Here is a 26,449-nt window from a genome sequence, read left to right as displayed (position 1 = left end):
ACACATCACTGAGACCTGTACTGCACTTCTGAATACAGGACTGAATGAAACTCAGCCATAAATTAATGTTACAATGTGGAAAATAAAAAGAAAAATCATAATAATAATAAAAAAGAAAGAACTTCTGATCACATCTCCAAGCTTAACTTCAAACAAAAGGTATATTTGGAAAAAATGATGACAATAGCACTGATTCCATATTAGCAACCAGCTGTACCCCACGAGGAATCACCTTCCTTGTTTGGTTTCTTAGGTAAGGCCTTTACATTAGAAGTCCAGTGCAGACTTCACCAGGAAGGATCTTGAGCCAGGGCTAAGGATTTGCTTAAGGTCAGAGTTATTCTTCACCCCTGGGTTATCTTCATCACTGGGTTATCTGCTCCTCATGAGAGCATTTTGCAGCAGGGTTTGGTGACACAAATGAAACCCAAGCTCCAGCTGAGAAAGGCATCAGGATATTTAAAAAAAAAAATAAAAATTGTTTCTAAGAAAGCAAGAAGGAAGACACAGGGGAAAGGGAATCTCCCAGCAGTGGGAAGCAGCAGGCAGAGGCTCTCCAGAGGGATCCCCAGGGAGAGGCAGAGCCCATGGGATCTGCCCAGGCAGCAGGAGAGCAAAACCACTCAGGGAGCTGCCTGCAGGTCAGGAGGAGAGGCTGAGCTGCTTGCCACGCATTGCATAAGCTGGATAGTAGGAAGACTGAGGTCTGAGAACCAAAAATCACCCTTTCTCCACCAGGCAGTATTTGCTTCTCTGCTCCCACCACCCCCTCCTCATCCCTGCAGCCTGTCCCAGGGCTCTGTGGAGCAGCACTGGGACACCCAGCACCCTCCTGGCAGCAGGGAAGAGCCAGGGACCTGGCTGGAGCAAAATCCCTAGGCCTTAAGTGTGCATAGATCCATAGATCCATAGATCCAACCAAGGATTGCAGCCCAGCAGGTCCCACACTCACACCAGGGAGCTCTGGAAGCAGGACCAGGTTGATCCCAAACCATTGCTTTAGCCCAGGGCTAAAAAAGGAGAGGATTTACAGGACCTTTTTTGTAGGAGGCTGTGCTGGCAGGCAAAGCCCCAGGAGGGATTTGCATCCTGCTCACAGCAGGTTTGCCAGGCATCACCTGGCATCTCCCTTTCCTTGCAAACACCCCATCCATGAACCCCCCACACACTTCACTGGCAATGACAGGGATGCAGGTCCCTAAATCCCTCTGGAGATGTCACATTGCTGAGCCAAGCCCAGGGCCCCTGGATCCAAAGTGAGCACTGAAGGGCAGATCCTTCCAGCACTGGGTCTGCTCCTCCCCTCAGCAGGACCAGAACAAGACCCAAAAATCCAGGTTCCAGGGAGCCTTTCCACCACCCAAGGGCCCCAGCAAAGAGCTGTAAAGAGCAGGTGAGAGCAAGGAGGCTACAAAAGAAACATCTGGGAGATGCCACCCAAGGCAGGTGCCACCCCAGCAGGACAGGAGTCAGCACCGTGGGGCTCAGGGGTCTGCAGGGCACACACATTGTGCTGACAACACATCCTAAATCAACCCCAATGGGGCATCTGCTGTGTCAGGTTTTACCCTCACCACCTGCCAGTGGTGACAGGGTGACAGGGTGACACTGACCCAGCAGGCTCCATGCTGGGTGTGCTATGGCCCCCCAGGTTTGCAGGTGAGGTCTGTGGGTTTGGTGTTGCCCAGGGCCCTGCTTCCTGCTAAAAATTCCAGGAGGACATCACAGCTCCTGTGCCCTTGCTCTGGAGATGTTCTGGGTGAGCCAGCAGAACCTCTGGCAGTAACAGTGAGGCCTGGGACACACACAGCATTTATTGAAACATCCTGAGCACACAGAGCATGGGCAAAGCTCTCAGGAGAGCCCTGCCAACCTCTCCTAATGCCCCAAAGTAGTTGGAATCCCACCTGAGGTGAAGGATCTCCAGATTGCTGTACCTGGGCTGATGGAGAAGAGCTTGGAGCCTCCTGTCCTGCCTGGAGGAGACAGTGGGCTGCCAGCAACACCCCAACTCATCACAACCCTCCAACTTCCTACAGATCCATCCTTGTTGGCAAGGCAGAAGTTCTTTCAGGCTCCAAAGGTTGCTCCTTGGGGAGAGCTCCCCAGGGAGGTGCTGGACCCAAAAAACCTCAGGAGTCCCAAGGGCCAAGGCTGCTGCTCCCCAGCCTCAAGCACCAGGAGCTGCAGGGCTGGAGGTGGCAGTGCCTGTGATGGGTCCTGAGACACCCCCCCATGGGGTTCAGGGGGTGTCTCTGGGGGCTGCTCCCCAGGCAGACGTAGCCCAGGTGGGGTGGTCCAGGTGTGCACGGGCACTGCAGTCACATCTGGCTGCACATCTGTCCTGCAGTAAAGAGATGCACAGAGGGACTGTAGGAAGGAAGCTCCTTGGCAGCAAGCAAGGAGGGAAAGCAGAGGAGCTGCACATCCAGCAGGATCTGCTGGCTTCCCAGCTGGAAAAGGAGGACACTGCCCTCCCAGCAGAGTCCTGGGCTGTGGAGCTGGATGGCTCAGGGTTCCCTGTGCTTCCCAGCACCAGGAAAACAGAGTGGTGCTCAGCAGAGGTAGGAGGTGCAGGGAGATGCTCCCTCCCCAGAGAAACCCCCCCCCCCAGCCCCAGGACTAACTGGAAAGCTGTGGGATGAGGGAGCACCACACTGGAGCAGAGACTGGGACACTGGAATAGGGAAAGCAAGTGTTTATAAAGGCCAGATACCCGTAACAAAAATAAATTTGTGCTTTCCCTCCCTCCCCTCCCCTGACACCCTTGCTTTTTTTTTTTTTTTTTTTTTTTTGCTTTTTGCTTTTTTTTTAAATACAAATTTTCTCTAGGAAAAATGGAAGCACCATCTGTTACAAACCAAATCAATAAGAGGAGAAAACAGGATAGGGAGGGAAAAGAAAACCCCAAACCAACAAACCATTAAAAAAAAAAAAAAAGAAGGGAGAGACGTATTAGAATTAAACACTGTGGAATGTTAAACAGGTTATGGGCTACTTGTTCTAGCCAGTGCAGTTAGGCAGCTTAGTGAATTAATTGCTTAGGAATTAAAAATAAATTATTATAAAATAGATTTCTGTACATTTTACATACATATATATCTCTTTAGATACACAAACCATGCCGGGCAGGTAATTCCAGGGGCCTTTCCCAGGCCAGGCTCAGGCTCAGGCTCAGTCCCAGCCAAAGTCCTGCCCTGTCATCTGGTAGAACTTCATGTTGAAGGGTCGGTAGAAGTCCCGCAGTCTCTGCACCACCTCCTGGTCTATGTCAGGGTGGGTCCTGCCTTTCGTCTTCCCCAGGCAGTGGGGTTTGCTGCTGCCTTCTGCCTTCTTCAGGCAGGGGAACCCCTTGGTTTTGTTGAAGTAGAAGTGTTTGTCAGTGATGATCCTCTTGAGGCCCAGAAAGTCCTGGACCCTGCCCAGCTCCCCCGCGGGGTCGCTGATCAGCCTCTCCCCGCTGACGAAGAGGATCTGCCCGATGGGGAAGTGGAGGAGCCAGTTCTCCAGGTGCTTGGCGTAGATCCCGATCTGGATGGCGCTCCAGGAGGTGTCGATCAGGCCCGTAGTCCTGTTTTTGAAGGTCAGGCTCTCAAAGGTGGGGATCTCGGGCTTCTTGGAGAGCGTCTGGGTGTAGTCTGAGATGGCTCTGGTCACGGGGTCCCGCACCACCACGATCAGCTTGGTGCCCTTGGACATGGAGGAGATGCGGGCGGGGGCCTCCCTGGTGACAAAGTAGCTGGGGGTCTTCTCCATGGTGATCTGCCCCTCCAGGGTCCTGGGCATGAGGTCCCTGCAGCAAACACACACAGAGGTCAGACCAGCAGGGAACAAATCAAAAGACACCCACACATATATATATATATTCATACACAGATACACAAGAATTTCTCTCCCTAAAATGCCTGCACAGGTTGTTCAGCTTGGACAGATAAAGTCATTTCCCACTGATTTAGGGATTAGAGGGGGATAATTATTATTAAAGGCCACTATTAGAACTCCAGCTGAGCAATCTCCCCGTTATCCAGGAGTGGATTAGCTGGGATGCATTCTGCACCTGGAGTGTGGCTCCCAACCAGCTCTCAGCCAGTCAGGATGAGTCCTTTCCAGGCACCTTTCCTGGCTCAGGTCAAAGGCAGAGCCCTCAGCTCCACACCAGGGCTAATTTTCCCCAGGGGAACAACAGGAATGTTGGAGCAGACAAGCAGGAGCTCACCAGAGCATGGCCACTTTGGCTTCCCCCAGCAGCAGGTGAGAGGGTGCAGTTTGGTGCCAGGGTCCTCTTACTTCACCCATTGCTTTACTATTCCCTATCACTGTGCAGATTTTTTTCTGCAATTCTCCACCAAGAGCTGCTGGTGGCATCTTCAGCACATCCCAGTCCAGCAGCCAGCAAGGACAACCCCTTCCCTTCCCTGCCACGGAGATGAGGATACAGGATGCAACCATGGAGGTGACACCTCAGCTCATGGGTAGGAGATACCCCCACAAAACACCCCACAAACCTCAATCCTGCAGCACTTCCACCCTGTTCCTTGGCTATTCCTAATTAGCCATTTGGGGAAAAACCAGAGAGCTTGCAGAAATGATGGAAGCAGCAGAAAGCAGGAGGAATTTTTTCCCTACCATTCACTAGGCAAGCCTAAATATTTCAGACCTTTTGCCAATTCATTCCCTTTATAACCCAAAGGGACTCATTTGCTCTGAGTTGCAAGGCAGTTAACAAACAAGGCAAGAGGGGTCTGCCACAAAATTAAAGCTATAAAACTTGATTAAGTTTTCAAAACATCCACCCAGCCCAGAGAAATAACCAGCAGTCTGTGACCTGCCAGCCTCTAACAGCACTGCCCTCAGGTGCACAACTCTGAGGGTATTTGTTCCCCCATGGCTATCTCCTCCCTGCCTCTTTTTATGCAAAGGCCATCCTGGGCTCCTGCAATTAATAAAAGCTGCTGATAATTTGTGCTAAACTTGATGGTTAAGAAGCCAACTGACCCACCTGATGTGAATCCAAATAATAAGAAAAGCAGGAATGAGAGGTGTGACTGAAGCATCATCCCACACTGCTGAGAGTTGGTCAGTAGCTGTTTTATCACACTGCTATTAGGTTGTGTTGTACCTGGTATTTTACTTCTGGCATCAATTTGATGGGATGTGTTCACTGGCAAGGGGCACCCAGTGACCCACACCCCTGTACCACAGGTGAGGTGTGCTCTGGGGCTGCTCAGAAAGCCCCTTCCCTGCAGACCCCTGGTGGGAAATGGTCCCCACACCAGCTCACTGGGAGTGGTAGCAATGGGCAACCCAGATGGTGCAGGAAGGGGCTCTCAGTTTGTGGAACCCCCCCAGCCATGCCCAGGGCTGGTGGCAACCCCCAGAGCTGCAATTTGAAGCCATGCAAGTGGAGTTTCACAGGCAGACAAAACCCACACTGCTCTACCAGGTACCTGGGACACCAGAGCTTCTGGAAGGCAGGAGCCAGCATGTGCCAAAAACCAGTAACCAAAATAAAACTCTGACTAATCCTTCACCTCTCTGGCCAACCCTGCAAACCCATCATGCTGTTGCAGAACAGAGCCAGTCAATAATGCTCAGAGAGCAACTCTTAAATCTGTTGTGGGCTGATGTGGATTTCGACAGTTGACTCATTAAATGGTGTCTCTATTTATGGCCACATTAAACCCAAGTTCTACATCCTGAGCTGGCCACTGACTGCTTTCCAGCTTGATTTAAGAGCCTGGTTTCAACCCATGAAGTCTTTAATGGCCTGGGACCTGCCCAGAGAGGAGACTGCTTGCCAGGGATGCTCAGGACATCTGTGAAGCTCCATCAGAAAGCTGCATGGGGCCCTGCACCTCGAGACCAACTTCTTCCCCAGGATTCCTTCAGTCAATACTTATCAGTCTCCTGGGAATAATGCAAGGATTTTTATTTTTTTTTTCCCCTCCTTGCACAAGTGAGGCACCGGGTAGGGCTGGGCAATGAAACAGGAGGAAATTGCTGGAGGTGAAGGTGCTGAGTCAGTTGATTTGGTTGGGAAACACAAACTCTTCATTAGCATTTCAAGAAGCACAGAGGAGAGCACCAGAGAAGTGGAAGACAGCAAGGAGCAACTCCTTGTCTCAGAGACATCCCCCAGCCCAGTGCCAGCCTCTTCACACCCCACTCAGCCCCTGCACCCACACTTTTGATTTGTGGCTGAGGACACCCAACATGGCTTGATTCCAACAGAGGTGAGAGCACTCAGTTCTGTGCAGGTCCAGACCACCCAAAATTGTGTTGGTTTGAGGTGTTTTTGGTTTGGTTGTTGTTTTTTTTGTTTTTTGGTTGTTTTTTTTTTTTTTGAGAGAGAACTTGAAGCCTTGGCACTTGCAGAACATCTTGCTGGTGAGCTACCACACGAGGAGAAGCAAGACAAGGGACATCACTGCCACTGCTGGCTGGCTGTCTGGGCACAGGCTAAGCTGAGCAGAGAGATGAATAGAGCCTTCAACCCAAAAATGAGAACTGCAGCCTTCAAAAGCAGCTTTCAGCCCTAGCTCCAGCCCTCCCCTCTTTGCACCCAGACAGGTGCCAGCCATAACCCAAAACAAAGACCCTTAAAAAGTGGCAGCCTAAATGCTAGATGGCAGCAAGTGAAGCCAAATACCGTGGCCCACGGATGTGGTTTGAACCTCTGACAGAATCACATGAGGGAAAGCAAAGTTTTATTGCATGGCTCTGTCCCTTGTGAGGAGCTTTCTCATGATTTCCATAATTCCCCATAGAGGCACCAGTTGTCATGCTGGCAGCCAGAGACAACAGAGCCTCAGGGACAGGAGGAACTGGAAAGTTGGCTGGTTTGAACTCACACAGGTGGAAAAGTCACTGAGAAGCATTTATTCCCATTCAGACCACAGCTGGAGAAGGGCAGTTTGGCTCCTGGAGAGCTCCAGCAGAACCCACCAGAGGAAGATGTTGGTGGAACAGGACCCCATCCTGCACACATCTGCTCCTGGGCTCTGAGAAACCAGAGCCACTGCAGGAGGAGGAAGAGGAGCTGTAAAGGTCAGAAGAGCTGTAGCCACCCTGTCCTGGCAGGATGAAACCCCTTTGGGCAAAACTAATATCAAAAACCCACACTCAGCACCTTCACTCAGCCCTGGGGCAGCTCCTGACAGCTGGGGAGTCCTTGATATCCATGGAAATTCCATGGGGTAGAGCCCTGGGCAGCTCCTGCCAGTGCTGTTGAATGCAAAAGAAGAGTGGGAGAGGAGCAGCCACCACTGTTGTCCTTCTGGGAGAAGAAAGGGAGATAAAAAAGGGAGGCATGGTGTGGGAAATGGGGAGCTCAGCTGAGCCCTTGGACAAAAGCTGCTGCACCAGTCAGGACAGGGCTGGCACTGAGGATACTGGAGCAGGAAATGAAGATAGCAGGGAAACCTTGGCAAGCAGTGCCTCCTGCCTTGTTATCCTCCTGCCTTCTGGCAACCTGGAGTTCAAAGACCTCCAAATCACCCCATTTCATAGTGACTGTCTGATCCCTTCAGCCCCATGAATACTTTGGGGCTTTGGGAACACCCAGCAGCAGAGAGTCCCAGCACTCAAGTGCTGCCCTGACCCAGGACCTTCTTGGGGAGGGAGGAGGCACACAGAGAGCATGGGAGAGGAAAACTGAGGATGAGGACAGGAAAAGCAAGGACGAGGAGAGGAAAACTGAGGATGAGGAGCACCAGCAGACTTCCAGCAACCTTTTTCCCACCAAGCTCAGATGGTCTCAGCAGGGAGCACTGGGGTCCTGGTGAGCACAGGGATGAATTTGCCAATGAATTTTCTGCAGGCAGAGAGCAGAGCCCCTAACCCTGAGCTATTAACATGTCAAGAGGGACAGAGGAAAAGCTTTTCCTTTAATGAATATTTCCTGGGTGAAGCCTGCACCCCTCGTAGGCGAAGTGATAGGCTTAGTCTAAAGATGGATTGGCCTACTTTACCTATTAACCACTCAGACTAATGTAATAAATGCTCTCTTCATTCATACAGCCCTAATCCCCAGCCCCACGCAGCTCTGAAGCTTGGAATAAGAAGGATGCTAAGGCAAACTCCTCCAGGCTGCTGCTCAGAGAGGCACTGGGGGAGGTGTGTGGGGGGAAATTATGTTTTGTTTTTTTTTTAAAGTGTAGACTTCCCCAGTGTGAAAACTAGACCCAGAGTGAGATAAATTTACAAAGTGGGGATGACAGGTGGCCACATGGTAATCCAATCCCAAAGCCTAATGCCCTTTGTGGCAGCTTTTGTCTGCCCAGAGGGGCTCCGGGCTAATCTGCTGCCACTTCCCAAGGAGGAGCAGTGAAGGGCTGGGGGGACCCCCACAACCTGTTGCTGAATTACCCACTGCAAGTAGGACAGAGCAGGGTGCAGGACAGGGCAGGATGGGCATCCCTGCTCCCATCCCCCAGGACGTCTGTCGGGCCCCCCACGCACCTCCTGCCACCCCAAACACTCACAGGATAAATCCCTCAGGGCTCAGCCTGGGGGGGCTGGGGAGGGGACCAACCACCTGGCTGTCTGCCCACCCAGAGGTCACCACCCTCAGGTGCTCCCAGAAGAGCCCCAGAGCCCAGCAGATGAGGAGTTTTCCTGTGTGCTGCTGCACACAGCACCTGGAGACATCCAGCATCCCTTCCAGAGATGGTCTCCTCACCCCAGTGTGCTCAAGAGCTGAAGTCCCACATGTAGGAGTTAAAAAAATAGGGGTGTCCTATGTTCCAGCACCCTCCACTCCAGACCAACCCTCTCACGCAGTCCTCTGAGCTGCCTCAGTTTCCCCCCACAAGGATGGCAAACCTGCCCTAGAAGGGATGGAAAGTGTGGGAATGGGGGGAAAAGAAGAGGCACTGTTACAGTCAGGATAAACCAGCCTCATAGCAGGATGATGCAGCTACAGAAAGAATTTCTACACTTCTCCCTCTCAGCTTTCTCTGGAAACAAGGAAAACAGGGGACAGGGGAGAGAAAGCAAGTCAAACTATTTTGGATTTCAGCCACACTCATGGCAAGTTCAGGTCTGCAATCCAGAACCATCTGCTTGGTCACCCAGCAGTGCACAAGCAATACATCCAACCTATTTCTGGACAGTTTCTACCCAAATTCCTGACTGGTGTTTCAAGAAGACAAAAAGTGATTTCTTCCCAGAAAACCAAGTTTTGACAAGCTGAACTGTTCCTGAGGGAAGCACCCCCAAATCCTCCCAACAGGCTGGCTAAGAAACCACCTAGATCAGACTGAGAGCTTCTGGCCAGAAGGTGAAGAGAAATGGGAACAGCAGACACAAAAGATCTTCTCCTGCTGGGGGAGAAAGCAGATATTTCAGCCTCCAGAATGGTGCTAAGGAGTCTGAAAACCCAAGGTGACAACAAACAGCCCAGGCAGCCCAACCCAGCCCCCAGAGCAGAGTGATGCACCTGAGGGTTTCTTTCTGACTTTTGCTGCATTTCCAATTTGCAGGTTGGAAAGCAAACCAGTTCCTTGCTACCTGCTGGGAAAAGCTTGAAAGCAAACAACTGCAGAGCTGAGGCAGGTGGAAGCCTCATCCCCTCCCCTCTCCTCTCCTCTCCCTCTCCTCTCCTCTCCTCTCCCTCTCCTCTCCCTTGTCTCCATCCCAGCACGATCCCGCTTGGTTCCGCTCAGGATCCCACAAAGCCAAAGAGTTTGTTCCAACCCCTGTCTGTCTGTCTGAAACCCAACACACTTCTGAGGCCTTCACTGCTGCCTGTTCCTCTCTTCCACCACCCCAACAAATAAATCTGGGTGAAATCAAGCCTCCTGAAAAAGCCCCCCCAGGGAAGGATGGGGGTGGCATTCCCATTCCTGGCAGCTTTCCTTCAGCCCACCCACTCTGCCAAGGTGATCCCTACTTGTTCCCTGTCTCCGAAGGCAGCACATTGCTGTCAGAAAGCAGAAAAAAAGTAGAGTGGTGATCAGAGCAGCCAAGGGCTGGATTAAACCCACACACCCATAGCCCTGCACTGGCAGGTGACAGTGAGCAAGAGCTCTGCAATGCTCTGGGAAGCAAAACCCAGAGTGTCACCAGCACCACCAGTTCAGCTCCGGAGCCACCACACTGGACTCATCCCAATCCCACCCAACATTCCTCTCCATGGGTCTGATGGCAAATCCATCAAAGCCAAGAAACACTCCTTAAAAGCAAGAACCTGGCAAGCTCAGGGCAAGGCTGTTCAAGTAATAAAGTGTTTTAATTACATCATGGAGCCTGCCACCAGCACCAGGGTCAGCTGGCTCCAAAATTACCTTGTGGTGGCAGCAGGTCTGGATGGGGGAAGGAAGAAGATGGAAGAGGAAGCAACAGAGAAGAGACAACAGTAAATTCCTCACTGGGGTTGGAAGCAGTTGCTGGTTTATTATTTGCTACATCAGATTTTTCTTCCCACAGCTCTCCCCAGCTCAGGCTGCCCTCGCACCAAGCGCCGGCACAGCCTCTCCTCTTTTTATGGCCATGGGTGAGGGCAACATGTGTCCCTTTGTCTGGAGCAGGAGCCCATTGTTTGGGTTGGCAAATTATACAACAATAAAAGGGAATGGCTGGGAACCAGGCTCGGCCTTTTTGAAACGGGTGTAACCCTATCCAGCTCCATCAAACACTCGCCACGACGTTTACACAAACCAGATGATGGGAATTAATGAACTTTGGGGGTGAGGAAGGGGTAGGTAAAGGAGTAGGGAGGAGGGGAGGGAAATACATGGGCCTGAAAGTAATGTTTTTCTCACTCTCCTTGCTCCCTGACCCCAAATCTGCCAGGTGCCCTTCACCTGTTGGGGGGTTTGAGGATTAAAGGAGGCAGAGCAGGGTAAGAGCGTGCGGAGGCATCATTGAAGCTGTTCTGGGGTTCTGATGGTGTCACAGAGCTGGCAGCCACAGGTGGCACCACCCCATGCCCCAAAGGAACAGGCTCTGACCCAGCAGTGGAGTCTGATCTAAGTTCCTCTGATGTAGATTAAAAAAAAAAAAAAAATCCCATCAAAGGCTGGGGGGGAGCAGGGAGATGTGCACTGGCAGATGGCCCTTTGGTGCCCACTCCAGGCAAGCAGAGCCGGGCTGAACCAAACAGCCCCAGCAAATCAAAGTAAGCAGTGCCTCAAGGAGTGGCCAACACACTGCTGTGGTCACAAGGGATTTAGTTCTGGGGTTCTTGTGTTTTTTTTCTTGTCTGTTTTTCTGTGAAAACCTTCATCTTCCTTCCCCTGTCACTGCACTCAGATCAGACCCAGGAGACACCGTGGAGCTTTGAGCCTCCCCATGCCAGAGCTTTGCCCAGAGCAGGTTTGCAGCAGTATCTGAGCACCCAACCTGGACAAAACAGGGCCCCAGGCAGCTCAGGGGCTTTCCTGGGCCTGATGCAGTTTATCTGCCTAATAACCCTCACTCAAGCTCTCCTCCAGCCCTTCCTCCTCAGCCGGGCAGACCCTCCATGTGCACAGCCCCCCCAAGCTCCCTGCTCTGCATCAGCCCTTGGCCTCCTGCTGTAGCCCCAGTCTCAGCACCATGATGCCAATCCAGCCCTCTCTCCACCTCCAGCCCAGCTCTGACCTGGGACAGGGCTGCTTCTTCCTCTGAAACATCTCCTCAGCCTTTTGCCTTGTTCCTCAAACAGAAATTCCTGCAGCCCTGCTGAACAAACCCAAAACGCTGCTGGTGCTGTCACCAGGTGTCCTCATGCCCCGATGGGACACAGAGGTACAGGGCTTGCTTTGGACCAGGCAGGGTTGAGTTTCCCATTATTTTCTCCCCTCTCCCCCTGCCAACAGCCTGAGATGTTACAACTGCTCAGCAAGAACCTTCCCCCTTCTTTGCTGGAGCCAGGCAAGATATTCATCAGCTCCACCAGTTCATTATTTTGGCCTTCCTCTTTATGTAAACACAGAGGCCTTTTTCTGTCCCCCATCACACTTAAAAGCTCTGAACTTCCACTAAATAATTATCTTCACTGGGGGGGAGAGGAGCAGCACTTTACATATCAAAGGGCTGCTTTGGAGGGATTTACAATAATTTAAGATGAAGTGGTAAATATTCTATTCACTCCAGTTCATCTCCAGTAATAATTATAATCCTATTAGCAAGGGCCTAAGAAAGTGATGGCATTATCAACTATCAGGCATCTATGTGGATTTCTTGGAGGGGTGGGATGGGCAAGTAAAGAAGTAAAAGCAACAAAAGATGCAATTTCCAGCACCTCCCCTCCCCCAGAAGGATTTGGTCTCCATTGTCCCAATGCTTCAATAGTGCTTTGCTCTGAAAATAAGAGCTTTGGAGCACAGTAAAGGGGGTGGAGCTGGAACGAGCATCTTATATCCTCCTGGTCACCCCCAGTGCCTTTCATTGCCATGCCCCCCCCCCGGTCCCCTCCAGATGACAAAGAGCAGAGAGGGTGCTGTCCTGCAGGCATGGGGACAAAAAGTAGAAAAAGTAGAAAGTAGTAGAAAAAGTAGTAAAAAAAAAAAGTAGAAAGAAAAGAAAGTTGTTGGTTTGTTGTTTTTTTTTTAAGAAGAGCAGGGATGGGCAGTTCTGTGCAACTCCTGATTTAAGAGGGAAATAACCCTAAACCCAGCAGGAACCAGGACTGAGCTCACTGCAACCAAAGCTTCTTTGCAGCAGACTGCAGGGCCAACCACCTCCACCAAGCTGTGTGCATCACTCCAGAGGCACAGCCCCTCTCAGAGCACCCTGCTGGAATGTTTCACTGGAAATGATCCCTGCAGGAGTGCCCCAGTTTCACCAGTGTCATCTCCATCCCTCTCTTCAGGCCACCAGTATAAACTCTCCCCACCTCCAGCAGGAGCAGCTCAGCACCTACTCTGGAGTTGCACCAGGGTGGAGGTTTAGAAGAAGCCAAGATAACTTCCACTGTGCCCAAGAGTTTATTGCCAAGTGGTAGAGACATTTTACTCTAGAAATTAAACAGGCAACAGCCTGAAAGGGAGGCAGAAGGAAGAATTTCGGGCATCTGCTGGGATTTCAGTGCTGACAACTCACTCCTGCAGTAAAATAAACTCTCCAGACTGCCTTGGAGTCTTGCCTCTTACTCTATGCCAACCTGAAGGACCAGACCTTTTTTTTCCCTCAAAAATACATAGCCTTGAGTCAGTGGGTACCCACTGCTAGGGTGGTGGTTTGTAGGGTTTATATGGACGTAGGTTTTTATGGCAGGTACTTATAAACTCAACTTTCTGGTTGAGCAGGCACCAGGGACCACTGCAGCAGCCTCCAACCACCAAAAGCAACTGAACATGGGTGGTCAATCCCTGTACACCCAGGCTGATGGTTCAGGAGAACCTAAGAAGTTTCTACCCAGGACAATGAATTAATTTCAGTCCCCTTTTCACACTGTCCTTCTCCTCTGAGGCATTGCTGAGCTACCCCCTTTCACCTGCTCTGACTCTGCTGGAAGAGGAGGGAAAAAACCCACAATCAAACGCCACAAACCAAAGAGCCAACCCTGACCCAAATGTTACACAAGTCAACACTCCCTGAGCAAACCACCCCAACCAGATATGGGCAGGACCCTGTTCCCCTGTTGCCATGCTCGTAAATCACAGCCCTGCTGAGAGGTCTTTTGTGTTCTCCCAGAGAGGGAACTGATGCCCTAATCCCTGTGCCTGCACGGGCAGGTAGCTGATAGTGTCACCTTTTGTTAGGCATCAGTGTGAGCAGCCCAAGGTTTGCACAGGGAGGGCTTTGCTTGCCTCTTTGACACACATTTCTCCTGACCAAGCCCAGCCTTCCTCCACTAGGGCCTGAAAGCCAAGATTAGAGAAAAAAGCCCCTTGATAAGCCCCAGAGCCACTTTCTGCCTCAGCTCACCCCTGGGTTTGTGACTGATGCAGGGGGAGCATTCCCAGTGATTCACCTGCCCTTGGGGTGAGACATGTCCAGGGGGGGCTTAAACCTCCCTGCTGGGCTAAGAGAGCCCCAGGAGGGGCTGGTGACAGTGGCAGCTGTGTGACAGTTCTGCTTCTCTTCCTCAGCACAAGGACAGCAAAGCAGGGACACTGCTCCATTTGCCCAGCAGCACTTTCCTCCAGGCACCAGCAGCCCTTGGAGCATCTTCCAGCTGATGGCAGAGGCAGCAGGAGAGAAGGGAGCTCTTGGGGTGGCAGAGCCAGGGCAGGCTTGAAAGAAGCCTTCAATCAGACATCTACAGCTCTTCAAAAAAAGCCATGCAGGACCTCTAGGAATCCTCCTTCTGTACCTAAAGGCATCCTATGGGCACCCAGCATGGCCTGAACAGCAGAAGCCTTGAAAACAGCAGCTCTGAAAGCTGCCAGCTTGCCAGTTTCACTACAGAAAAAAGAAAGTTGCACTTTTTCTTCTTTTTTTGATAACACTTGTATGCTCCTAGTGATGCTGGTGAGCTGCTGGCAGACCCCAGCTGCACAACTCCACGTGCCTCTCAGCAACACCCATCCATGTGCCCCTGCAGCATTGAGGGTCCTCCTCAACTCTGTCTTAAAATGTGTCTTAAAGATAAAGGAACATCCCCTGTGGCAGTCAGAGGACAGGTCACCTTCCTGGTGGCCAGTAATGGCATTGAAGGACAAGCTCAGAGAAAGGCCAGCTATGGAGGAAGGTGCCCAACCAAGCCAGCATGTCCCACAGTCACCTGCTCCTCACTGCCCTGAGCATCCCACTGAGTGAGTCAACAAATTAAAATTGGGTTAGACTTAATTCCAATTTATTTCCAGAGGTCTTCTGCTTCCTTCCCAGCAAGGGGGGGGTGGCACTGACCAACACCCAAACTGGTGGTAAACTGGAGGCTGTCCCAGTCACTGTGTCCCCCCATTGGGATGAACTATTTATGCCTCCCATGGGAACAAGAGGCCTGGCAAATTAATGCACCAGTGATACTCTCAGCACTGATCTCTAAATGCATTTTAACACAAATGGGATTGTCACCTCAACTCATTTGTTAATGGATTTGTGATTTACAGTCGGAAAGGAACAGCACTGGAAATTAAGATCACTCCATGGTAAACAGACCAGGGCAGTGAGTGAAACACATTGGTCCAGAATTGGACTTTTTTGCCCCAACAACTCCAACCAGGCCAGCGTGACCCTTCCCAGTTTCTCCCCATCCTTTTTCCCCCTCACACCAAACATCAAAGACAGAAAACAAGATTAAGTTCCAGGACAAAAAAAATCAAGCTCCAGGTTCATGGTGCCACCATGTCCCAAGGTGGGTCCCCTCTGAGCTGCAGAGGGTAGAGCAGAAGGAACCACACCAGCCTTGGGAGGGAGTGGAATTCCCAGGGAAGGAGGGAGACAGGCACCAATTAGGGAAAGATGAAGGAGCAGGTCTGTCTGCAGACTCCCCTCCTGCCCAGTCATTACGTGGGATCATGACGTGGCAATAGCCAGGGAAAGACAGAAGAGCTCTTTAAAGAGCAGGCTCAGCTGGTGATGCTCTGCTGCAAGTGCAACAGATGCAAAGCACTGCTTCTAATTAAAAAGGTGTTCACATAATTAGAGACTTCACATCCCCATACCAATGATTTGATCTAGCCCAGCACACTCACTTGGGCTGTATTTAAGAGGGCTCTCCATGCTTGCTTTCCACTTCTGACTGCTTGGGTTGTCTTTCTCCATAACCCTGCCCACCTCTTCCCAACCAGCAATGGCAGCTCCATGGCTACGGTGGCAACCAGAAGGGACCTCAGGGAGCAAAATCACAGGGGCCAAAACCCAGCACCAACCTTCAGCATCCCCACTCAGCTCCTCAGCATCCCACCCTGCTCCTTCAGCATCCCCACCCTGCTCCTTCAGCATCCTCCCCTGCTCCCATAGAGAGCCCAAGACAGGGCTGAATTAACCCAGAGTCCTCCAAGCCCTTGCAGATAAAGAGCACAGAGTGCCTGTCTGCCAAGGCCTTGGAGCACAATCCAAGTGGAATGACTTTCCCCTGAACACTGAGGGGTCTGAATGAGAGTTATTGTTATTCAGATGGAACCAAGTGTCAGATTAACAAATCAATGGGTGTAGGAGATATAAAATGGGTTACCATTGAAACCTTTCAAATACCCAAACATATGGATGAACCAAATGTGAATTGTAATTAACTCACCCACACCTTTGATCTCCACACCCTTGGGTTCCCAAAGGGCCAGGCCAGCCTCCTCCACCTGCACTGCACTCACTGAGGACACCATTGTGAGCACTCACAAAACCTTTTCTCTCTGCTCCCATCTCTTGGATGGAGACGTGGCCTGGCACTTGGGAACCCAGAGAGACAGGGAGCAGGAGATGGGAAACCCCAGTTACCCAAGCACAACCTCTGACATGGAGCCCATCAGCCCTGGGGCACCTCTTCCCACCAGGTCCCATCCCTTGTGGTGGCCCGTGGACAACTGGACACACACCAGGAGATGGTCTGGGAAGCAGCAGCAGAAATCTGGGGGTGTTTCTGCAGCTACATTAAAAATGATCTGGAGTTTAAACTAAAACTAAGATATAATAATAATAACAACAATGTTTGCTTTTGGGGTTTGCAGCAAGTGAGTTTTGAATAGTTTGGGAGAGATGCAAGAATCTCTCTTGCAGGAAACCCAGCCCAGCTTATTTTTCAACCTCCATGCTGCAAACCCCATCACAAACGGGTTTTCTGGGGAGGTTTTCACCCCACAACAAAGCGGGGTTAAAAAAAGGATGATGCAGCTCAGCTATTGCTACACTGAGCCTTGGAGCAACACGAGTCTTGAAACGTCTGTTGCTGAAGGCAAACCCCAGTACCTATTCCCAGTCCTAAAATATTCCCAGTACCAGGCACCAGTACAAAGTGATCCTCATTGGGTGGGCAGGAACACTACACAAGTCCTCTCCTCCAGCACCAGCTAGAAGAAGACCGGGTTTGATGGGGGAACTGGGTGATCTGAGGAGTCCCCTGGAGCAGATGTTGCTGTACAAAATGTTGCTGTGCCATTTTTGGACTTAACCTCAACCCAACCAGTAAAGCCTTACTGGGACGGCCAAGCATTCAACAACCGTGGTGCTGGCCCACGGGGGAACCCAGGAAGGAGGAGATGGTGGGAGGACCGCAGGTGAGAGCAACCTCCTGGGCAGACAGGAGACTAATCTGCTTTAGGAGCATATGAGCTTGCTGTTTATATATAGCTTCATTAATTATTACCCTGCATTTAGCAGTGTGACCTTGAGATGGTCTCTGGGGAGCCTGCAGCAGCGGGGCAGCAGGACAAGGTGCAGGTGGGTGCTGAGACATCAGGACTCTGCTGGGTGTCTGTCTGTCTGTCTGTCTGAGCAGCAGCAGCCTGGCAGTGAGAGCCTGGGGAGCAGACAGCAGCTTCCAACAAACCCAGGGTGAAACTCTAACCGGCTGTTCCACTTCTGCTTTGGCAAGGCTGCTATCTTCTCCCAAGGCTCACCCCCCATTAGCTATTCCCTCTGCTGCTCACAATGCCATGCAGACAGCCCAAGGCTCATCAGCTACCAGACCTGCTTGAGAGGGAAATTAAAAAGAAAAAAAAAAAAAAAAAGGAGAAAAAAAGCACTACAAGCTTTGTGTTCAGTGCTGGGGAAGAGGGAAGGAACTTTGCTAAGGCATCCTTGAGAAGGGGCCATGCTCAGGCTGAGTGGCTCTGGAGCAGCTGAGTCCAGTGGTGGTGAAGCCAGGGCAGATGCTCAGGGATGTTTACAGACATCCATGAAACCCTACTGCTCCTGAGAGAGACCCTCAGGAGCTTCCCCCATCCCAGCCCACCTGCAGGGGATGGGGACAGTCCCAGTGCCCATGGGGACCGGCTCCCATCCAACACAAATCACTAAATGTGGCACTAGAGGCAGCTGCTGGGGTTTGGAGCAGGGAGGCACAGCACCTTGGATCTGGGCATCCCCTTCACCCCAACACAGGGCAGAGCAAAGCCACAGGGTCCCCCTGCAATTCCCATCGAGCAGCCATGTCCCCATCCCCATGGATGAACCAGTCCAGGATCGTGTACAGCCCCAGCAGGGACCCAAGGACACAGCTGCTGCTTCCTTCAGCTTCCATTCCATCTCACTTCTCAAAAAACCCCCAAAAACCAAACAAACAAAAAAACAAAACAAAACAAAAAAACAAAAACCCCACCACCAATAAAAAAAACACAACGCACAAAGCAAAGCAAAACAAAACAAGCAACACCACAAAGCAAACAAACCCAAAGCTGCAGGCCCTGCCAGTTCTTAAACAAATATTTAATAGCTCAATGAAGGAGCAAAACATTTTGTTACCAACACTGGGGTTTTGTCCTCCCCCTAGTGACAGGAAGGTCTCTGCAGCCCTGCTGCAGCCCAACCCACCCTGCTCCAAATCCCAGACACGATTTCCCCTCAGTGTAATGCTGGGGTACTCTGCTTTTCCTGTGTCTGATCCCCCTTTCACCAAATCAGCAGCTCTCTAAAGATTTCCTACACCTCCACACGCCGCTGGCCTGGACTCTGCAGACTTGCAAGTTTTAAGACAAGTTCCCATTCAGTCCCTGAGCCAGGCTGCAAGATGGGGGCTTTAATATAAAGCTGTTATAGCTGCTTTATGGAAGTTACCTGTTGTAACCTTAATCCAACTGGGATGCATTTTGGCTTCTGGGGAAACACCCTGGGCACCCCCAGCACAGGGACACACACCGAGGGTCTGATCCTGGAGCCCTCCCCTGAGCAGGGTGTCAGACTGCATTAAACACAGGGATGTTTGGAGACCCGGTCCAGTTGTGGCCACTAACACGTTGCTGAAGGCTTGTCCCCTCATCTGAGCCAGCTTCCCACGTGAAAAGGACCTTTTTGTACAGAGAATTGGTGTTTGCACTGTGGCCGAGCTCAGCACCGCCGGACCGTGGCTGCGGCAACCCATGGTTTGGCCTCGTGTTCATATTCAGCACGGGATGTATAAAATTATATACATCCACCTAGAACATTATATACATCAGCACATAAAATGAAAGTGAGAATTGTGCATGGGCTTGCTTCTGGAAGAGCTGCTGCCAGGAACAGGCAGCAGCAGGGAGAGACGGTGCCAGCTCTCGGGAGAGGTCAGAGCCGCTCACTCGGGTGCTGATGCAGCACTGGGGAGATCTGCAGCAGCCCCCAGCAGCACTGGGCAGGTTACAGCTCTTGTGGAAGAATGCCTCAAAGGCAAGGGGCTGTCCTGAGGAGGGAGGACATCTCCCTCCAGTGAGGGTTAGCAGAGCCGAGCCCTTTGGACCTGCCGTACAAAGCCACGTGGAGAGCAGGGCTGGCCACACGTGGCCCAGCATCCAAGACTGCAAATTCAATTCAGTTCTGGGTCAGATCCTCTACAACCACAAAGTGCCACAACTGCCCTGAAGCCAGTGCGAACTCACAGCATCCCTGGGCAGAGATGTCCTTTCTCCATTCCTTTTCTACAGGGAAAGGAGAAAACAAAATAGATTTTTGTACCAGGCTAGCTCGAGGGTGCTTCTGAGGATGCTCACACAGCATTCAGCAAGTTCCTGAGCCTGCTGGAATGACTCCTGAGCACACATGGTTGCAGAGCTGGGATTCAAGGTCCAGCAGGTCAGCAGCCAAGGTAGCCAGCCCACAGCTTCCCACATGTGATGAGGACATCACATGCAAAATCACCATCACTGAGCTCACCTTCTTCCTCTTCAGAGCTGTGACAAAGATGAAAACCACTACAGGGAATGATTGAAGCCAAGATGGCTCCAGAAGAGGTTACCTCCTTCCCATCATGTTTATGAATGAACTAAGGTTCAGCACACACCATCCCCAGGCAGACAGACACAGCTGCTCCTCTGCTTCCTCCCCTTGCCATGATGTGATGCCCCTCCAGATTTGTTTGTGGACCCCTTGCAACCACCCCCAGCCCAAGAGCAGCTTCCCAATGGCAATGCTACAGCACACCCAAAGTTAACCCCACCTTCCCTCTGAGCATGCTGATGATCAATACATTTCATCATGGGAGCTCTCGTTTCCACCAAGAAAGTCAAGAAAAGGTCCATTTATTTAGTTGCCTTCCAGCTGGCACTGCTGCTGGACGCTGGCCTGAGCTCCTCTGAAAAGCACATGGCATTTCTTGTGAGTTAATTAAGAAACACAGAGGGAGCTGCTGAAAGCCCTGGAATTGCAATGGCACGGGCAAGCCCCGGTACAGTCATCAGCAGCAAGTCAGGACCCAGCACAGCTCTTACTCATTTCAGCAAGAGAAGCAGTGGCTTCCTCTCCAGCCCCTCCTCACACACCACAGGGTGACAACAGGTAGCAGCAGATAGCCCCTGACCCCCAGTGACACCACTGAAACAGGGTGCCCTGCTACTTGTTGTTCTCTGAGCCCAGATGTGAAGTGTCCTGCAGGGCCCTGGCCAATCCATTACCCCTGAACCCACTGATCATCCATGGCCACACCAGCAGAGGACATGAATGCTCACACTGAATGCTCGCTAAATTAAGACTTCTTCCTACTCAGAACAGAATAATAGCAGGCAAGTGAGACTTGATGGTAAAAAACAGTTCCAGGTTGGAAGTACAGCTCAAAAGAATAGCAGTTTGGGTTGAGTTCTTAACAGCCATCACACCCAGGGCTTGCTGGATGCTTTTTATAAAACAAAGCCCTTACTGGAAGCACCTTGAAGTATCCAGAGCTTGGTGTATGTTACAAACATTTGCCGTGGCCCACTTGAAAAGAAAAAAAAATAAAAATCCCCAAGCCCAGAGTCAAGCCCACGGGTTTTCATTCCCTTCATTTTCATGCCAGGACGGAGCAGAACGTTCCCCGGCACGCCACGCGGTCCTGCGCTAACACGATTAGCTGGGCAGATCCACCATCCAAATAAGTCACCCCCAATGCATGGTCAACTTTGAAAAGTTCAGCAGCTCAACAGGTGAGGCCATGAAATCTGATCACAGCAGACAATGTCGTCCTCCCCCCCCTCCGAGCATCGTGCTGGGAAGAACTTGTCACGTGCGTCATATCGGGCAACATGCTTGAAACGGAGCAGAGCGCTGAAACCCCAGCAACACGAATAATCTTTGCCATCTGTTTGAACAACTCAACCCTCCCCAGATCTAAAGGAATGATCCCATGCAAACACAAGGGCCTTGCTGACTGATGGTAGCAGCCCAGCCCTTCTTTTTTGGGGCCATTTTCTTCCCAACTTTGCACAGCGGCTTCGGCAGCGTCACAGGGAGCTGCTGGAAGTGCCAAAGGGGCACAGAGCCCTCTGTGTGTTGAGGGGACCATGAGAAGTCTCAGCTCACTTATGCATGATGCAAGGCCAATGGCTGATTCTTTATTTTTTATTTTTTTACAAAAATCTCAATGAGAAAGGAGCTTGGCAAAGCCACCCCGAGAGCCTAACTCCGCGCAGGACACACTCATTCCAACCACACGCAGCTCACTGGAACTTGCCGTGGGCTTTGCTCAGATACGGTCGTTTGCACCCCAAGTTCAGTTGGGAGAACCAAGACTCTTCCCAAACTCCCCAGGGCCAATGAACCTTTCACCACCTTTCAGCAGAAACACCACGTTGAGCTTCACGAGCACCCGGCCGTGTCTGTGCTGACACCGAGGAGCTGCCAGATCCGTGTCCAGCTCGGGGGGCTGCAAAGCCTGGTGGCAACCAAGGGGCAGGAATTAAACCCTCACTCCTGCTGTAAAGCTGAGAAGGGCCAAACACAGGGGCAAAATCCTGCCTTGCTCAATCCTGCCCATGGTTCAGCAGGGCTTTCACCCCAAACCTTGAGCCGTTATCAATTTATCTTTCCCCTGCTCCCAGCCTGTCTGCACCGCTGGCACCCGTGCGTGATCCTTGGAGCAAAAAAAGAGGCTCCTAGGGAAAAATAAATACATTTTTGAAGACGCTCAGGAATTGCTAAGGTCCCCAACACTTATTTAAGTGATTGGGAACTCTACAAAATACACGTTTGAAGCTGTTTATTGCACCCCACCAGACAACCGGGCCTGATCCTGCAGACTCAAACCACCCGCAAGCCTCAGTGCCGAGAATGAATTCAGGCAGCTTGGCAACAGCAGAAAGAAGAAGCCTCAGTGTTTTAAGAATTTCCTCCCCCTAAAAAAAAAAAAAAAAAAAAAAAGGAAAAAGAAGAGGAGGTCTCCCCTCTGCACTGGCAGAGGTGGGGGAGCTGGGGTTAGCACAGCCACAGCCGGGATAGCCGTGGCACCAGGCTTCCTAGCAGAGGGCTACAGACCCCTAATAGAAATCAGGGATGTGGAGCAGGGCTGGAAACACTCAGCCCACAGCAGGAGGCACTGGGTACTACAGCCTGCTGGGATTAAAACTATCAAAAAAATTAAAAAAAAAAAAAGCCACCCAAACAAACCAACAACCAAACAACCAAAAACCATGTTACGTTATGGGAATAATAATTTTTTCTTACCTCATTTTAATTATAGGGCAAAAAAGCTTTCAAGTCACGAGTGTATTTCAAAATGCATCGTTGTTGCATGAAATAAGAAAGGAAATAAATTCGAGGCTTTTAAGAAATACTTTTCCCTCCCAACCCATGGAGTCAACCCCTAAGAAAACAACAACTTCCCAGCAGGCTGCCGGGCCGCCCGTCGGACACCCAGGCTGAGGAGCCCAGCTCCAAGCTGCTGCCAAGAGGAAACTTCCTCACTATCCAAAAATTCCCAGCGTTACTTAAAATTAGGTTGCAAGAGTGGCTGGACCCCGTTTTTCCTCTGTCATGGTACATATTTTCATGTGAAGCAGTTAACATGTTGTACTCATTACTGGGGAAAAACCCCGCTAAGTGCGTACAGAAGTTATTTCCATTACATTTCTAACTATCTCACTATCAAAATAATCAATTTGGGTTTTTTCCCCTCGTTTCACTCTGCTTTTTAGAAGCAGCAGTCACCATCACTTGATGCTGTTCTGCCTTGCACACAAAAAAAACAAACCTAAAAAAGTAGATTTCATTTTACTTGACAAAAAAAAAAAAAAAAAAAATAGAAGCAAGAAAAAAGTTTGTAGTCTGTCTATAGATGAGAACTTCAGACAGAGCTCAGTGGTTAGCAAAAATATAAATAATCCCAAATACCTCCAAATATAAGCCTTCATCAAGCTAAATAAGCAAATCTCAGATGCCTTCTGCCACTCAGAAATCTGAACAAACATTACCTCAGAACACTTCGTTATAAGGCAGGAACAACTTAAACAAACAAAGAAACAAAACCTCCTAACAGATCTAACCAAATTTACCTAGAAGCCAGTCAAATAAAATAGACTTCTAATGAGACAGGGGTCAAAAACTGCATCTTCATCTTCTCAAAGCCAGGCAATCGGATTTAAACAGCAGAGATGGAGTGCTGAGGACACTCCTAACTCCCCCAGCTCTAAAGTTCACTCGATTTGTGCAAAAGCATCTGAAAAGCAGGGACAAGGCTGTCACCATGGGTATTTTATAGCGTTTTTAATCCCATTTTATTACCCCACTAAGAAGAAAATACATACGCATCTCCTTATTGACATTAAGATAATAAATAAAAGCCTCATTAGGGACTGGAGGAATCAGCATATTCTTGAGGAGCGCCGAGAAGCCAAGACTCACTGGAGGCAGTGGGAGTTGTGAGCTCCAAAGTCTCTGATTTCTAACACCAAAATTTACAGGAACAAACTTCTACATCTAATTCAAAGTGAAGTTAGAAATAAGGCACTATTTCCCAACAACTCATCGGCTGATTTGAGCAAATCACATCCTCCACCATTATATTTTGAATTATTTAATCTTCACCCCCACTCGGGTCCCAGTCCCACAGACAGACACTCGGATCCTCAGGGTGTCTCTACCCGAGCCATTTGGAGACCCTCAGCATCCCTCCTGCTCACTGCTTGGGAGCATCACCCCCCAGCCCTGCAGATTTCCTCTGTTTCAGCTAAAATTGCTCTTTTGCAAAGATTCTGTTCAATAAGAAGGCAGCAGCGTGGCAGCAGGGCTGGGGCCCCCGCTGCTGGAAACGGAGCAGCTGATAAGGTGAAACTTTAAGAAAGTTACACACAACTTCAGCCCCAGCTTCCCCGAATTTAACAATAATGTGTGTGCTTCAAATATTGACTTCTGCCCGCAGCATCTGGGATAACAGATTAATGCAATCATAAGCATTATTCTCTCCTTCTCCCCTTCCACCTCTTACTTGTAAAAGATTAATCAACCATTTTATGGTCTAATTTAGGTGCCTAATTAAAAACAGAGTTCAACACGTACAACACCATTTTGCTAATAAATCCTGACAGGTCTTCTGCTCTGTTATATGCAAGTTCTCCCTTCAAAAGGCAAGTTTATTATTGCCTTTTTTAACCCATCTGAATTTGTAAAGTTTTTGTCATGGTCACTGAGGGACCAGAAGCTGCATCGTCCACCAAAATTCTGTAATTTCAGAAACCAAAAGTGCTTTCAAAAACAGCCTCCTCCTTGCCAGATCTCATCCTGCATTCATTTCACCAACTGCTGAGGGATGGCAACATTAAAAAAATAAATAAATAAATAAAAAAAGGAAAGGAAAAAGAAAAAATGAAAAGGAAAAAAAAAAAAGAAGGCATAAACCTAATGGGACTTGCAGGATGGGAGTTTCAAGACTACAAAGAGGTTACACTTCACAACTTCACAGCTCCCATCCAGCTTCAAAGTCTCCATCTCTGCTCCTTTAGTATTCCTGTAAACACTCCGCAGGAAGACATATTCAAAATATTCTTGATAAAGGAACTTTAATCATAAAAGGAGGAAAAGAAACTGAACCGCAGCTCAGCCCCACGCACGGTGTCCCACCAGGGCTGGGGATCACCGGAATTCTCCCACACCACCGGCACGCAGACATCCCGCAAAACCCTCTCTATCTCCACCCTCGCAGGATGCAGTCCCCTCACTTTTACCATTTCCCTCGGCCAAAATGTTCCATCCTGTCCCCAAAGCCCCAGTTTCACCATCACGCACCCCACCGCTCTCCTATCGCCAGCCTGGGCAATTGATCAGCCCTAAAGCTGATCAGGGTGCTGGGGGAAAGTTAACGGAGCCGGAGCGTGAGCGAGCGAGGAAGTTTTATCTATAACCGGGCTGCTGCTGCGCTCCCCAAAAGGGTCAAAATCCCCCCAAAACCTGTCCTGGCTGGGAGCACCGCACCCTACGGCAATGTCCCCAGGACCCCAAGGGAATTTCGGATACCGACCACCCCCTCAGCAACACCCCGAGGTAAAAGAGAAAAAAACCCAAACCACACGCTCCAGCAAAAGCCTTAAAAACGCAACGAAATCAGGGCGTTCAAAAATAAATTAATATCTAACCTTTACGGGTCTGGCTAGCAGAAAGCCTGAAAACGCCCAGACGCCCAAAAACCCCAGCGGGGTTTGGTGGGGTTCGGGTTGGGTGTTTTTCGGAGGGAAAACAATTCGCGGAACATTATCGGTTCGCCCCGACCTGCTCCGCATCCCGGGGCGGGCGCTCCCCGCACGGCTCCAGGGGCGACCACCGGCACCTCCCGCCCCTTCCAACCGGGGCAGAACCTCCCTCCTTCCCCCCGATCCCCCGCCGTACCGGTACCAGGCGAGTCCCCGCTCGTAGTTGCGGTCGAAGAAGTGGGGCTCGGCCCCGACGGCGCGGACATCGGGGTGCACCCGCAGGAACTCCAGCAGCGCCCGCGTCCCGCCTTTCTTCACGCCGATGATGATGGCCTGGGGCAGCCGCTTGGTCCCGGAGCCGTTGAAGAAGCTGGAGATGGGGCTGGCGCCGTCGGGCGCTGCCCGCTGCTCCTCCAGGCTGCTCTCCTCACCCGCTTCCCCCGCAGCCGCCGGTAACGGAGGGGCGAGGCGGGGAGGTGCGGGGGAACCTCGGGCCGCCAACCCGGCGCAGGAGCCGGCGCAGGAGTAGAACATATAGAGCCAGAGGAAGAACATGATGAAGAGGAGCAGGAGCCTCCGCCTCAGCGGCGGCAACGCGACGGGGACATCGAGGCAGCGGTTCAAGCGCTGCCCCATGTGCCCGCGGGCGCACCGGAATGCATGGCTGGAGCCTCCCCGGCTCGGCTCGGCTCTGCCCGCCGCTTCATGGGCACCCCCGGAGCCTCAGCACGGCCACAACCGCGGCTGCGGTGCGGCCGCCCCGACCCCGCCGCCGCCGCTCTCCCGCCGCCGGCAACGCAGGGCAAAGGCAGCGGCGGCGGCGGCGGGGGAGGGAGCGAGGGGGCGGGGCGAGCGGCGTGACGGACAGCACCTCCCGCCTATGGCAGCCGCTGGCCGCCGCATAATGAGCCGGGCGGAACAGCCAATGGGAAGAGCGGGTGGCGCTGAGGGGCGGGGCGGAGGCGGGGAGGGGAGGCGCTCATTGGCTGAGAGGCGGCGGCGGGCGCAGGGGGGCGCAGCGCGGGGCTCGAAGCGCCCGGCAGCGGCTGCATCGCCTTCGCTCGGCCCCGGGTGCCCCGTGG

The 26,449-nt window shown here is 51.3% G+C and overlaps 1 protein-coding gene across 1 annotated transcript; it reads right to left on the bottom strand.

Moving 5' to 3' along the window:
• Positions 1-2,789: 2,789 nt before the first annotated feature.
• On the bottom strand, positions 2,790-26,143 carry LOC103533897 (heparan sulfate glucosamine 3-O-sulfotransferase 3B1). The gene is made up of 2 exons (XM_030461690.1): positions 25,564-26,143; positions 2,790-3,793 (listed from the first exon to the last, which is right to left on the bottom strand). The coding sequence occupies exons 1-2, from the start codon at positions 26,001-26,003 to the stop codon at positions 3,175-3,177; spliced, it is 1,059 nt and encodes a 352-aa protein (XP_030317550.1). The 5' UTR covers positions 26,004-26,143; the 3' UTR covers positions 2,790-3,174.
• Positions 26,144-26,449: the final 306 nt, after the last annotated feature.

Source organism: Calypte anna, chromosome 18 (assembly GCF_003957555.1).
Source record: "Calypte anna isolate BGI_N300 chromosome 18, bCalAnn1_v1.p, whole genome shotgun sequence".
NCBI lineage: Eukaryota > Metazoa > Chordata > Aves > Apodiformes > Trochilidae > Calypte > Calypte anna.
This window is presented reverse-complemented; position numbering and strand designations above follow the sequence as displayed.